At 35.2% G+C, this 16,027-nt stretch overlaps 1 protein-coding gene and 1 long non-coding RNA gene across 2 annotated transcripts in view; one reads left to right on the forward strand and one right to left on the reverse strand.

Annotated features, from left to right (window-relative positions):
• The first annotated feature begins 509 nt into the window (after positions 1-509).
• Positions 510-16,027, forward strand: part of LOC110456580 — a 106,193-nt gene continuing 90,675 nt past the window's right edge. The window contains exon 1 of the mRNA XM_021507401.1: positions 510-595. Coding sequence (XP_021363076.1) covers positions 571-595 — 25 coding nt within the window. The 5' untranslated portion in view covers positions 510-570. The remainder of the gene's footprint in view (positions 596-16,027) is intronic.
• LOC110456581 lies at positions 1,050-8,437 on the reverse strand. Its single transcript, XR_002463599.1, has 3 exons — positions 8,388-8,437; positions 7,560-7,649; positions 1,050-1,135 (listed from the first exon to the last, which is right to left on the reverse strand). It is a non-coding gene; the product is annotated as an uncharacterized LOC110456581 (long non-coding RNA).

Here is a 16,027-nt window from a genome sequence, read left to right on the forward strand (position 1 = left end):
TGCTGACACATATTTATGATCGTATGGTTGATTGTACGAATATATTCCTACACTCCAATTGGTTGACCTGAAACTGACCAGTATCCGAGTCTTGCAGAGTCGGACTTTTCGGGATACCGTAAGCTCCGTATGTCAGGATAGTATCGCCTTGCCATACACCATTCAGCTCACGAGACATTTAACACAAATGAAATCGATCAATGAATCGATAAGTGTAATTGCCTTCGATCACGATTGGTTTTGGCTGACAGTCCACTTACTTAAACATGTATACATATTGACAACATTAAACGTCCTCTTTGTCTAAACAAGGATAAGTCTATGAATATTCCAAGTAAACTAATTCTATTTTCAGATACTTACTACTAAGTCAGGGCGTCAACAGAATTAAGTAACCGTGTCATTGTAATTTTTTCTCAATAATATGCTAATAAGGTTGCGTGTTGAATCTTGATCAGCCATGTGATTGGGTTTAATTTTGTGTTAATACCGATAACAGATCAGTCATTGTGTGACGTTACGGTGCATTACTATAGAGTGAAATGTTGTGATGAGCAGGACTAATTACAGATGTCTAAAGGAAGCCTCTCTATAGGTAGGTTATTTTTCCTTATTATCCAACCGTCCTACGTGAGAAGAATGTTTTATAATGTAGCCTATAATGCAACACATTTCAGTTTGTTTGTTTTTGTTTTTGATTTTGCGAGGATTCATGCTAATTGGTATACTTTTGATTTGCGTCTCCTCGATCCCTGTTGTGTTTTGTCGTTGTATGTTGACAGATTGGTACGAAGTTTGTTTGTTTTATCTAATAGCTATCCACATTTAGCTTTCTCCTTACTATTTGTGTGTTAAAATCGTGTTTCTAGCTGTACGGCTTGCTTGACAGCCTCCAAAGTACATATCGTATGTTCGTGTGGCCTTGACGTGTTATGTAAGTTATTGGTTCACCTATTTACCAATACAGGATATGGCAACGATTGACGACTCACGATAGATCATAAGAAACCAAATCTCCATGCCATAGAAGACGTAACCAGTGTGTATGCCTTTCTGTATCTCTGTCTTCAAGTCTGTTGGATCCATTCTAAGACATAGACATGGCAACATCACAAGCAAACCGCTTTGGTGTTTTCTCAAAACAAAAAGGAAAAAACATATATTCCTAGCACATATGAAAATATTGAGAAATCAGTCATTATCAAAATTGGTAGTTTTTTCATAGCGTCACTTACACTGTCATGTCAATATACCTTCACTTAACGGGCCTTAACATGAATATCGGTTAATATTTTAATAGGGTATGTCATTGCTACGTGAAACTAATCAGAGGTATAGCGCAGCAGGTATTTGAGAATAGGCTAATAAAGCCCCCCTCCCAATATCCTCAACGCTGTTCTGTGTTCTAGCGTCCATGGAAACCAGGCTATTACACGTTGTAAATAACTAATTTGAATTTCAATGAGTTTGTATACAGTACTTATCATGTCAGAACCTAATTATTTATATTTCCTATTTAAAATGAATACCTTCATTGATACAGTTTGTGTATAATAGTGCCTTTTATGTCTTTGAAATAGGTGCATAATTAGTAAGGGAAATATACATATTCATGTGTAAATTAACAAAAACTAAATGCATAAAAAACGCAATCATGGTCTTAAACTATAAAAGGCAACCTCTTACCAAAAACATGAGTTTTACCATTAACCACTATCATCAAACACGGTAAGTAAAAAATAGTTTTGATGATATTTTACAGAGAGATAATATATAATGTTTCCTAGACAATTGCTAAAATCGACTAGAAGCAGACAAAATTGTATTAGCTTATACAATAATTATAAACATTAAACTTGATGTACCATGGTTTAGCATAATTAGAGAATCAACATTAGTCAACATTTTTTTCCATTCTTAGTTAGGTGTAAGCAGTCAATTATTTTTGTAAATATACAGCTAAAATTAGATGCTCCAGTAATAAGTCATCATAATATATATGTTACACAGGTGTCTTTTAAAGTCGTTCTATTTTTGTAACATGAAAACATTACTGTATACATAAAACAAGATTACGAAACTAAATAATCTTTTCAGGCGTCCGTTTATTTCAGATAATAATTTAGTTTCTGTCATTTCTGATGCTTCAAGTAATGATGTCATAGAGATAAGATCTCGCGAGACTTGTGGCAATGCCATAAGTATACACGAGAATGACATAATCCATGTGTTTGTGTATTCACTTTTTATGTGAAGCATTAATTTTCAAGTCCACAGCATAGGCTGTAGCCTGATGACTTTGTAACTTCTGTTTGATATTGTAATCAGTTATAAAAAGGTTATCACTCTATCAACTGGTTTGTTTTCTCATTACTTTTGATAGAATACCGTTTTAACATTTAGAAACGTGTAACGCAATCGAATGTTGTGTACTGCCTACTCATTCATGCAAATATATAAGTTATATATATAGATATATTCTAAAAAGAAAAATTATCAACAACGAGTCTTTAATACTTTCATCTCTTCTAGGAGATTCTTCAGACTATATATATATATGAATTTAAGTGCACATGCTTAATCTATTATCATTTCTTTGGGACAGTTTGGCTGAAGATCAGCAAAACCAGCCATAACATATCACCAAATGTACGATAAGCTCCCCTGATAAGCCTACGTCATCAGAAACCGTTAATAGGGGTAGTCCAAACAAATTGGACACAGGCTTGATGTTCAAATTGCTATTTTAAGGCCATATATCTGTATGTGTGTCCAGTTATCAATATCCGGATGAAAGGAAATCGCCTCCGTGTTTATTTTAGGTGTATCTGAGGTCAGGGTTAGTTCGACGCCTTACTGAAATTGATTTTGCGCTTATCCTTGGAGAGTAGATAAATTGGTGTAAAATTGAGAAAGTGGTCACCGCATTTAACCGAAAGTCAAGCCCAGGCACCTCGGCTATAGAAACAGTGAGCCTAAAGTATCGATATATCTAACTTGTTCTCTCAGCGGGAGTCAAATTGTTTGAACAATATTTGACCTTTGATTTTTTCTGACATAATCAAGAGAGACCCCTTCCTCTGAGGGTCTTGTCGGTTCTCCTTTATTAGGCGGAGTGGTACGGGGGGCGTGTCGCAATGTCATGTCTTCAAAGGCAGACACCAGTAGCACCGGGAATCCTCCGCGGGTAAGGAGCCTCCATTGTGAAGAACTACTTCTTATGTTTACTTAAGAGCGATAAAACATAAAGTAAAAAGCTACTGTGAACAAGGGACCGTTTGTTTTCGTTATAACGTGTGGGTTTCACCTACCCGCTATATAAGTAACGGTAACCCCTGCATAGTCACTTTACCACGAATCCGTAAACCAAGACCCCCAATGGACTGCGGATATGACATATATTCCGCGGCCTCGTATTTAAGTCTCAACTACACGGATTTCAAGTTTAAGAGTGTGTCAACAGAGATGTACCATAGGATCTTAAAGAGTATTTAGGACACAAACGACCACCTTGGCCTCTCTCGAGATTTTCTGGATTTAAAGTTAGAGGAGTCGGTGATGAGAGGGATTGTGAATCTCTTCACTCGATATTTAGCTTCTGTCAATGAGGATAAAGTAGCGAAGGTTTCATTAGGCACCACTACCACCCAATACCTTCATTATAACACCCATACATCACCCACTGTCAGACGCACTTTTATGTTCCAAATGTGATTTAATAAAGATATCAGCAATGTAACGTAGTTGATTATTTGTAACCCATGTCCTCTTTTTTCTGGACTAAAATTTGTTTCACAAGGCGGAGATCTGATAACAGTCATGTAGTTAGTAGAAATGCTGATATATTGAAAGTGTAAAGTGTGAATATACCTTAACTATTATCAGAACTATACTTAAGAAAACACATAAGATCATCAATTATTATTTAATTTAATTCAATTATCTATTATGAAAGGGAATTTTAGGACGTGCTTCAGTCTGTTTAACAATAACTTGAGTTATATTTTTTACTATTATTATCATCTGTTTGTTTTTTGTTTAAATGGAAACACTCTATCTTTCGTATGAAATGTACATCGTTGTCATTTTATGCAATCAGTATTGGTGTCAGAAACATGTTCACTTTGAAATATCATGTACTCGTAAGGGGAATAACTCAGCTTACGATTCATTTTGTACATGATTAATAGCGTGTCGATGACGTCAACTGTGTATAGCTTTGCACCAACATGCAACGTACAGATTTACCTTTTATATTTTTTATGGAACATTATCTTTGAAATATTATAAAATAAGCTAGTATCAAATCTTACGTCACTACGTCTCTATAGCTGTATCAATCTGAGTCCGAGAACCCTGGTCTCAGTATATCAAAGACGATCGATTTATACTCGAAATCTGCGATTCTATAAAGCAAATATTAGACTATATAAGAGTTTTACTGCTGAACACAGGCTTTGTCAGAGTGAATACTTATTCAGAACTGTCGATACATGCCGAATGTGAGGAGACGGTAAAGCGGTGATACTAAAAGGCCTACGTGTCAGGTACTGTGCTAGATTGGTCTCTGTTGTTTACAAACGAGGATATATAACTGTGATAATATGGTTGTATATATGTGGTTATTTTTATATAATAGCATAGGATTCATTTGTGCAGCTGCAAATATTTGTGATACCCTTGTAAATATGTAATAACAAGTGGTACACCTGTCATTACAAAAGATACACCTGTTGTCAAAAAGATAAACTATAGATATGTAACAACATAATATACACCTTTATATCTGTAATTACGTACCAGTCATTACATAAGACACACATACAAATATGTAGTTATGTTAGATACACCTTTACATCTGTAATTAGGCCTACATCAGATGCGCATGTATATTTGTTATTACATAACATACACATTTACAGCTGTTATTACAACATCAGTAATAACTTGTGTTAACTTCGTGACATTTTTGTTGATTTTTGACGTCATGTCTAAACTTAGCCATCTTTCAATAGGATTTAAGTGGTAAGTGACACCTGGCTTAATTGTTACCTGTCTATAGATTTTTTGTTATTCCCGTATTTTCTATGTTCTTTGTTTATCGCAATTTATGATACGTTAAAGCACATGACATCATCATTCGTATATTAGGTATGCATAAAACATTTTAATTTGCATGTGAATTTGCCTTATATGGCATGAATTTTAATTCTTTCACTTAAGACATCTCATTTAATAAATGTAGTAATGTAATCGTTACTTTGAATGCTCAACGGGTAAATAAAACAGATGTGTCCAGATCATATATTGAGCTCATAAGTGTTGAAATCAAAGTTATTGTATCATCTTATCTTATCATCTTAAAGAAAACTTTTTTTTTTTTTTTATATGAATAAAAGGAAATTATTTTAGTTTTCATCATTTGTTTCCTTTAGAATATATAGGGAGTTTTAGGCACCAATGAGGTCAGGAAAACCTGTTTTAAAACAGAAAACAGGACATAAACACATAAGATTTAGCATACAGATTTTGCAGTCACGGAAACAAGCTATAGAGATCTCGTATTTCTGTTTGAAACACTTCCCATTGTATCTAAAGAAGGTTTTTGTATACAAAGGGCGTTAGCTGGTAAGATATATTTTTCTTTTCAGAATCTGCAGCAAAAATAACGCTTCGTCATCATGAGGCAAAATAATGAAAAAGAAATACCCGGGTTCTGGTATTGTTATGCGCTAAAGTTAGGAAATTTGATTAACCTTTATTTTATAAAGAAAGCAAAATTGGAAAGTTATTATGAAGTAATAAGAAGTGATTCTATTTAATATTGTTGCAAATTGTAAATAGCACATCGCCACTAATTTAGCAACTAAGGTGTTTCGATCTGGAAGCGTTCAGACTATTGCATGTCATCTTAATAGACAGCATCACTCGCGGAACGTCTCTCCCACCCTCCTGAGACTTATTAAGCCAGTTTTACAGCCTACATTATCTTCTCCGGTCGTTTGTCCTATCCAGTTTTGTCTAGACTTTGCAGGATAGAACAATATCTTGACAATATTATTGCTATCCCCGAAATCTATCCGGTCATCAATACCTGTATGAATGGCGAGCTCTAAGTAAGGTAGAAAACAGCACAGATATCAATAAGAGCTTTAGGCACGACTTCGAACGTGCAATTTATTTGGATGTGTCTATCATGGATGGGTAGCATATATGTAAGTAAAATGTTACTCTAACACGTACCGTCTCTAATGGTTTTCACATCATCATAATTATATTAAACCGGCTACGGTTTGGTATCCACATTCTTATGGTTGTGTTCTGTAGTGGAACGCTTTGTAAATGATTCGTGCTTGTCTCCCGTATTTTTATACAAAAAGGCCTTTTTATATATTTAAAATTACTTGATCTTACAAAAGCATAAGTGTAACACTCCATGCTAACAAACAGTTATCATATCAGATTCTGTAAACATATATATTTTACTATTTTAAAATGACATATTGTAAACATCAGAGATATGTACGACCATTTCGTATGCAGTGTAGACGCACTCGATCAATAGCCCACATACGGTGTTATGTTAGCATACCACTTACTTGAAAGGGTAGTCAGACAACGGAGACGTTCTACAACCAATACGATCAATTGTACATATCCAAAAGTTAACTCAATAATACACTCATTGCTTTAATGGCTACTCTTTCTCCTGTGTTATGGTCTCAACAACGTTTTCGTTTGATGTTTAAGTTGAATTTAGATTTGTTTGGCTTCTTGAAGGTATCTTGAAATTGATTTGTATATCACAAATCGATTTGTCGTTTGTGTTTGTTTAGTGTTATGCAATGTAGATGTGTAAGATCTATGGTACTCAAATTCAATGCAGTTAACTGTAAACTTCGGTCATACATTTTTCTCTCTTTTAACCTTCCTGAGTCAGAGATAAGATATATTAAGCGACACACTGTAAAGAAATATCCCGATAATACCGGTGTATATGACTTGAGACTGTGGATCGGGAGTTATATTGATATGCTAGTGGATTTAAGGAGGTCACGTCTATAGTAATCATAAGTCGTTAAGCATTTTTTCTTGTCTAAATTAACGCTGCATTACCTTGAACCAAGCACTAGTTTAATATACCTCTTCCAGATTTATGTGCACAACTCGAAATTTTGCATTGGTTTGACATCTGTGATGTAGTTAGTGTGTGATTTTAGCAGCGAATATCGCAAATTTCTGCCTGCAAGTTTACACAGCGATGGGACATCTATGATATTCTATATACATTGCAACATGAATACAAATCTAAAAGTGTAAACGTTTTGAGACAGTATGAACACACTTGAATATGCAAGACTTTTATAAACATTGAGGTAAGTTAACAAAACATAACTGCCATGGTCTAATGTTTCTTTGAGATTATGAACATCCATTTACTCGGATATGATTGTCACCATTTGAGGGCTGAAGATGAACCGCTACTAGCTTCATACTTGTGCAATTTTCACTCTCTCCAGCCAATATTGATATATAATTTTATTTCTTAATTATGTTACCTTTTTCTTGCGGTATGGAAATCGGATATATCCATGTATACATGAACTATGATTCCACTCATTCTGCATTCCAAAATGTGTTGTCGCTATCTAAAGAAATAAAAACAACTCTATATTAGTATTAGAATAAACCTGTTGAATAATTGATACTCCAGACGAAAATTTATTTAAAACTATTTAACGCTTGGTATTGCATCATAAATAGTATACAATGATTATTCATTGGGTGACGCACATTTCAAATAACTAGCATATTTCTTATCATCAATTATAATCATCGTTCATGTTTATATATATGGATATAAATGAAATCCATGTTATTTAATTTAAAAGTTATCAGACGTTTGACATTACGAACTAGGGCGATTGCATCGTTCAAAATGGGGTTTATTGAAATATTGTGAATTTATGTGAATTGTGGCATTTTAGTTATCTATAGTACAGTAACAAATGCACCCAACACTGATCAAGACTACCACACACTGACGATTCGAAAGCAAGTGCACGCGTTTAACTGGTTTATAAAGTATACCACTTATGACCGTACCATCAAGATTAAAGCTTAATCGATTTAAAATTTCAATTTAAGTGCACTTTACTGAGATATTTCTCGTTGTGTTCAAGCGAATTAAATTATATGATTTCCATTTTTTGGTAAAGTTTACATAAAATAGCATACAATGATATCTCTGGTTCATCAACAATCAATTTTTGTCGGATTGAATTATAAATGCTAGCTAGTGCATCATGCTGAATGAAGTGTAGTGTTTACGGGAACATGTCATATAGAAATATCGGTATTACAGTAAGCCATGATATCATACGTACTCATTGCCACGTTACACCCATGTCATTACCTACGTCCACCCAGCTCGTACATCAGGGGAATTCGACCTAGAGCTGTTTATGTATACTCAATATATTATTTGAATTTTTAGCAATATTTTGATCATGTGTAAAATATTGATTTACTGCCAATCGTACACATTGTAATAAATTCATAACCGAACTCAGTCCTTGACTCAAAGGTAGTTACTGGATTTCCTCCAAGGTGTACTAGTGAGGGCAGGTGACTGGATCGCGAGGTCATTCTCGTGACATGCCAAAATGAGGCTTGAACAAATGCGTGTTTTGTATGTAACTTCCTGTATGCTCTATAGAACAATGAACACGTATGTAAGTATTAATTAAACATTCCTATAGAACTTCATAGTGCAGAACAACTTTAGAAACTCTTTATAATCAGTTTGTTAACCACAATTAAAACATTTGTTTTATCATAAGGTTATAACAGAATGTGTAATAAGTGAGATTGGTTTATAGAAATAAAAGCAGGATCCGGAATACTGGGACACAATACAATATAGTAACTGTGTGGCTTAGTATGTATTCCTGTATAACCGTTCTTCGACCTGTAGATCCCTGTCTCTCTACTGGTACTGTGTACATAGAGAACCTTCTTCATTTTCTGATTAAGGATTCATGTTGTCTTCCGTTTTGTTTTGCTTTTTATGTCTCTTTATGTTTTTTCTGTTGATGACTTTTCGCATTAACTTTGAATTCCGATTTAGTCCTTTCAATTTGACGCTATAACATTTTGTACCGCTTATTTTACAGTGGAAATCTTTCAAAGTCCCTACAAAGACATTTGCTTTTCTTTAAAATCTCTTTAAGCAACCACTTCACGGTACGGTCGCACAAAATATTGTTTAAACCATTAATTCCAATACCGATAAATACTAAGTATTGTAGCAGAACGTCATACGCTCTCTAAATATGAGTACTCCTCCAGTGACTTTTCATGTCTATCACAGACATGAAAAGTCACTGGATAAATTCTCCCAACAGAATTTTGACTTAATATGATGTATTGCACAGCTGATAAAATCTTTAATCTACGACATGAGATTGATGTTTAATAAGTAAGTCTTACTAGGGTCGACAGTACTCTAAAGAGAGGCCTATCTCGTGCTTTGTTGCATTAAAATTCATCAAGTTTTATTTCATTCTTTATATGTACTTCACACACCAGAGAGAGGTGAGTGTTATCAGGGGAAAACCTAAGCTACCTGATCCATTTTATCAACAAAACGTGCCAAGTTTGCTTACATAAGGTCATAGATTTGGAAAAATCATTTTCTCTATTGAACACCTGTACGTTCATATATTGTAAGGCGATAAATTTCGTTCTCTTGGAAACTCCGCTGATTTATTTAACTGATCAAAATACCGGGTAATTCCTTTATAGTTTCTTCCCTTTTCGGTGAGAAACGTGGCGGGATTAGTTCGGTGTTGATAGGTGATAAAACGTGAGAGATGTATTAATCTCTCTAGTTTCGTTGAATAATTTGTTTTCGAATCAACTACCGATCAATGAGATATGACTAGTTTCGTGGTCCTTGTTTTTAACGTACAACGATGATATTTAGAGTTACATGCTTGATCATTGGAAGCTATTAAACAGGAAGCTTTTAAGGGGTATATGTCCTGCTACTTTTAAAAAATAGCATACTAATATAATAAAACGCAATAGAGCTTGTTATATCGGTTGTAATTCATACAAAGATGTCAATCCGCATTTTTTAATATATCTCTAAGAATTAACAAGATGAATTTTGCCGTAGTTTCTACTGGACAGTGGTTGTCCAAACATAACACATCCATATTGATAATTAAACACGTTCAGGTATTTATCATACTGCACATACTTGTCAATTAGTCATTCTAACAAACAGCCGTATAAGAAGAAACACACTTCCAACATTTAACAGTACAAAAGAAATAAGATACGGATTCAATGTAACATTTGATACTCGTTACTCTACGTCCTTGTCTGTGTGATAAAGTGACTTTAAATCCTGTTGACACGTCCATTTTAACGTCATTTGTTCCAATGTGTCTTTTAACAATAGATATAATTTGTGTTGGAACCTTTGTCCGGGGGAATCAAACGCTTCGGCAAGCTTCCAGAGACCTGGGCCTCGCTACGTCTCAGACCGTCGAAGCCATTGTCGTGTATATTATATGTAAGGTATGTTTTGGCTCTGAAACACAGAAATAAAAAACACGTATATAGGAAACACTCTATACCGGATCATTACATGGCATATGATATACAGTGTTGACGATTGATTCCAATGAAATTCTATCCCGAGCAGAAATTCAATACTGGTCCGATTGGGGTTATCGCTGGACTTGAGTTACACCTGAAGTCGCAGCTATAGACCGTAAGTCTATTTAAACTTATGATGTATGTACCAATATATGTATCTAATCACAGTCGGGAAAACGTTGCGGAGAATCGTGATGTGGGTTTGATTGGGCGATATACTTACGACACAGCTGTATTCTAAACAGTGCAATACCTTGATTGTTTACACATAGCTCGCGAGGCTATATTAAAGTTATCATAATCGATTATATCCTACTTACCGACATTGTTTTGAAAACTAAATTAATTTGGCAAAGTCATTACATAAAATTAAATTATATGACGTAAAGATGTTAATCGCTCCATTGTGTTTTTGTATATCCTTTGTGTAACGGTTTTGGGAAGGGATTAGTTTATAGGTCGTAGTTTACAAATGGGTTCTGTTTGTTCATTCCAAAGGCAATTAGCGATAATTAAAGGTAAACTATGTGTGTGTATACTCATCGATGTATTCTGAAGGGTTTGTGTAAGATCACTAAACAATTAGCGAGTTAATGTAATTCCGTATTCACACTATATTAACACGATATTTACACTTATGCTTTGATTTACTCTATAGAAACAGTTTATTTACACGATTTTACAATTTTGACATGGTTTTCAAATACGCTTGATCCAATCTGCTATGACAATCATGTTTGGAGGTGTTTGTAGAAGAATGTCCTTTTGGACATGGCTAGTTTATTGCTATGAAGAATTAGTGATACGGTTAAAATGAAAACAAACTGAGACAATCGGTTGCAATCAAGAAACAAAAACAAAATGTGGTGCTATGTCTGATACCTAATATTTTTTACATGGTGTACTTACACTTCGCTCTGTCCGTTCCTCAGTGCGTCAGTGTTTTCGTCTACTCATACAATTTATTGGTAACCTCTTTAACATTTCCTTTTGTGTGTGAGTTTGTAATACGCCGATTTTTCAAATAAGCAGGATATACATGTACATATATTCCCGTTGGGGTCGGATTTTACAGTTTTTCCTTTCTCCGTCGCTCCGTGACTTTTTCTGTTAATACAGGGATGTCTTATGTTATCATCAGTAATCATTAGACTATATTGTCCAAGTAAAATACATCAAACCATACAGAACCAGGGTGATTTGTTATCGTGTCAACAGTCGTCAATACGACTGCAATGTCCTTCATAAGTACATCAAACGATACAAATTGTCTGAAATGCCTTACAAGTTCACTGCTTGTGTTTTTTGCACATCATTGTTAAGATTGTGGCTTGCTTTGTGGATATTGGTTGAAAGAAATTAAACGTGGTTTTCAGACAATGTACATTATAAAGATAAGTTTGACGGAGACAGACTATATTGAATCTAAAACTGAGAGCGCACGGACAGAAAAGTCGAAGTTAGTCTATACTGCATCTAAAACAGTTAGTGTACACAGCGCAAACAGCAAAGTCAAAGGTAGTCTATACTGCATCTATAACAGTTAGTGTACACTGCGCAAACAGCAAAGTCAGAGTAAGTCGATGCTGAATCTTAAGCAGTATGTTATGTTATAAAATACTGGAAGACTCTACCAAAAGAACAGATTTAAATAAAACGTGCCATGGACACGTGTATCAGTGATACCATCATGAGGTACTGTGGTAGTTAGGAGGTTTCCATACGAATGCAATCTGATAAAGAAAAAACAATTGGACAGTTAAGAGCTAGTGTGCCTTTTGTTTTAATTGTTTAAAGGATAAAAGATCAAAACCAGTTTTGCTGCAAAACAAATTTTAAAAAAGTGTCGATTTTCCAAATTGATTTCTCCTCGTTGTTAACAAGCCATGTGCATTATAAGGGCGGTATCGCTAGTGGAACACGTGACTTCTAGCTGCACGTCTGTCACCGTAATCTACCAGTCGTAAATTAACCTGTTAAACGCGCCGAGCAATGCACACAACGGGGAGGTCAATGGTGCAACTCCCCGGGTGTAGATAGTACCGCCGAGACTTTGTTTGCGTGCAGAAACCGCGACGTCATCAGGAGGGAAGCGAAATGAACCACGTTATTGGTAGTCAATGTTATCACGTACAGTATAGACAGACATCAACTCGATATCGAGAACGCTTGCTCCTAAAGAGACATATTGTTTTAAGGCTCTGTGTGTGGTTCAGCGTCATTTTTGTAAAATGCCACATCTACAACTGTAGAAATATTTTTAAGGCACTTAAAACTTAAAAACTTTATTTTTCAATTAACTGAAGTGTACATGACTCTACACAATCTTTACAAATGTTATATTGCTTTAATTTGAAACAAAGCAATGAGCAGGGAGAGGTAACCATACGAATCATCAGGCCCCAGCCTTGACATGTCATTTTCGGTGTTATAAGAGGTATATTGTTGTTATGTCTTCAAATCCCAGAAGGGCGTTTACGCACAAGGCTCAGTGCCCCTCAGGACAAAGGAAATGTGTTTAATCGGGCGAAGGTTATTTAGCGCCTACAAAACCCAGACCCATGCAAAACTGATACAATGCAAAATTAGCGTAAAAATCAACTAATTCTTGCTTTATTCTTGTTTAAACTTCAATTTCAAAAGTGCTCAATACCAAACAACGGGGTTTTGATATTAATTAAATGTACCATTCTCTTATCAAACAAAGTTCAAGTGTATATCTCGACAATGCCAGGAATACAAGCTCCGTTACTTTGATCAAAGGTTCTGATAACAAGTGGATAGCTTTAATTTTTACCCGTAAACACTCGAACTTGATTCTCGGATTAATTGCGCGTGTGTGCCGGTAACTTTTGAAGCACAGCTGAAGTTTGCACCATCGCGAGGACAGGTGTGGTGAGTCGTGGGCCACTTCCTCAATGATGTGGTGGCCAAGTGGGAGGACGATTGTTAGACCTGGGTAAGAGGGTCGATCTGACCAAACCTAATAAGCTCTCGATTAGGTAAGTCGAATCATATATTCTTAATAGTATTATTATTACATGTACACATGTAAGAAACCCTTCTTATAAGATGTATGTAAGAAGTGCAATTAAATTAGTACACTTGTACTCAAGAATTGTTGTGCATAAATGAAACAGTGAGAACGAATTTGACAAAAAAATGTGTTCAAACATTTTGATATGAGTTATTGATTAGTCAAATTTATTTGTTGATTCATTATGCTGGAGACGTCTTCATATAACGTTACAGATTTGCCCTGAAGTTTAATTATCACATTCTGAAAGCATTCACAAGATAATGCACAAGTTCTTTTGTTTGTGGCTAGGAACGTTTTCAGTGGAACATATAGTTAATAAATTGTCTTGAAGTGTCGTACTTGTATTTAAAATTGGGAGGATGACTATAACACAATATATCATTAAATGTGTGTGATTCATGCACACATTGATTAAATGAGGTGTAAGTGTTCAACATTCCGATTGTCTGTCTATATCACTAACGCCATTACTCGGCACAGTGAACAGAGGGTTACCTTCAATCACTGTACTTACAGAACATCCCTGCTATTTTTCCTTGTAATTTTCGTGTAAGTTGACAGTTTATAAATTAATTTCAAGAAGGCAGTCTAAAAAATCCTTCACCCGGAATCAGAGAGCCTCACAACCCGCCGCATGATGACGGGTTTTTTATTCGTTACGTAACGCCAGTGATTTTGTGATTTTTTTCAGCGTGACGGGTTCCCGTGGTAACGGTCCCCTGTCTAGGGGTGGTCTGTCACCTGTAGGGGACCTACGTCACTATTATCATTGAGTTATTACCCAAGATTACACGGCTATTGACCCACGTGACCCTGAAGCCACGCCTACTTTTTGATTTTCACACGTTAAGACGATGCACGGGTAGACTGGAGAACACCTCGCGATCGACAGCTAGCAAGACTGCACATAAAACGGAAACATTATACAAATATCAAAGGAAATATTTCAGGTTGTGTTGCTTGATGATCACCAGTGACACTCGAGACACTGGGATCTGAATTATAATCGACTCTGATGTCTCTGACTGGACAATAAACTCGTATTTATTCACTTTCTGTTATTGCGCATCTGCTTTTTGTGTAGCCATGACGTCTAACCATCATAGTTTCTGTAGAGAATCCCATATAGATAGACAGATATACAGATGAGTATGTTCAATTATAAAGAATATTTATTTGAACTGCATTATTTGTAAAAATAAATACCTTTACAATTTACCGGTGACTTATCTAAAGTTGGAGAAGGCAAAAGGAGGCAACAGGGCGTCACAAATTTGTTTTTTATGTTTATTCTTTGCAAGTGTTTGCGCTTTACTTAAAATATATCCAGTTATCTTACCTAAGTGTGTGTTATATATCTAGGGTGGGTATGAAAGATTAATTGGAAGTGACGGAAACAGTATCTTTTTTGAGACTACTAACATGGTCTCTTAAAGTTGGTTGTTTGGTATAAAAATGAGCGTCCATCAACGCAGTGAGGTTACATGGACCCAAGCAGGAGAATACAGATTGTATATGGTTTACCCGTTAATCGGCATAATAGGGTCAGTAAGGATCATTACATGTTAAAATGCATTGTAACTCAGTTGGCGGCCGAGAGAGGCCAGTTTATAAAAGAAGCGGTAAGGTTATCCATAGAAGAGAAAATATGTAGACCATTTTGGGGATTTAGCAATTAGGTCAGTGGTAGATGTGTGTCAAAATAAACATCGAAAGCTAAACATGTTATACGGAAAGGTAAAAAAAATGAAACAAATATCTATTAATGCAATGGATGACATGAGTAATATGGCCAATTCTTTGGACTATTCATTGTCAATAATATATGTTTGAATGAGAAAAAAAGAAACCTGGAGTAATCGAAGCTCATGTGACACGAACGAAAGCTTCATTCAACAGTTCATATTTAAAAAGAAACATTAGGCGTATGTAATTACACGAATGCCTAAGATCATAGTAAATTTGACAAGTATGACAATGTCATCAGTGTGTTTCAGTTTTACGTTTAACATGCATATACATTACAATACATGTTTCCTAATCAGTTGTATGGAATAACAAGCATTGTGTTTATGTAGTTCCTCTATAAGCCATTCTTATCAGAGATACCACCAGTTAACAATGATATCGGGATAATATTATAATGGCAGAAATAGGGGGAAATTAAAGGTTTCATTGAATACCCCATATATACTAACACAAGTGTAGATGAAAACCCTTATTTAACGAGTGAACACTGAGGATATCTCACTGCTTTAAATGTCATAAAATGTAATATTCTTAGCTGGACCTTCCATATTTTAAAATGATATAAGT

The sequence above is a fragment of the Mizuhopecten yessoensis genome, unplaced genomic scaffold (assembly GCF_002113885.1).
Source record: "Mizuhopecten yessoensis strain PY_sf001 unplaced genomic scaffold, ASM211388v2 scaffold8807, whole genome shotgun sequence".
NCBI lineage: Eukaryota > Metazoa > Mollusca > Bivalvia > Pectinida > Pectinidae > Mizuhopecten > Mizuhopecten yessoensis.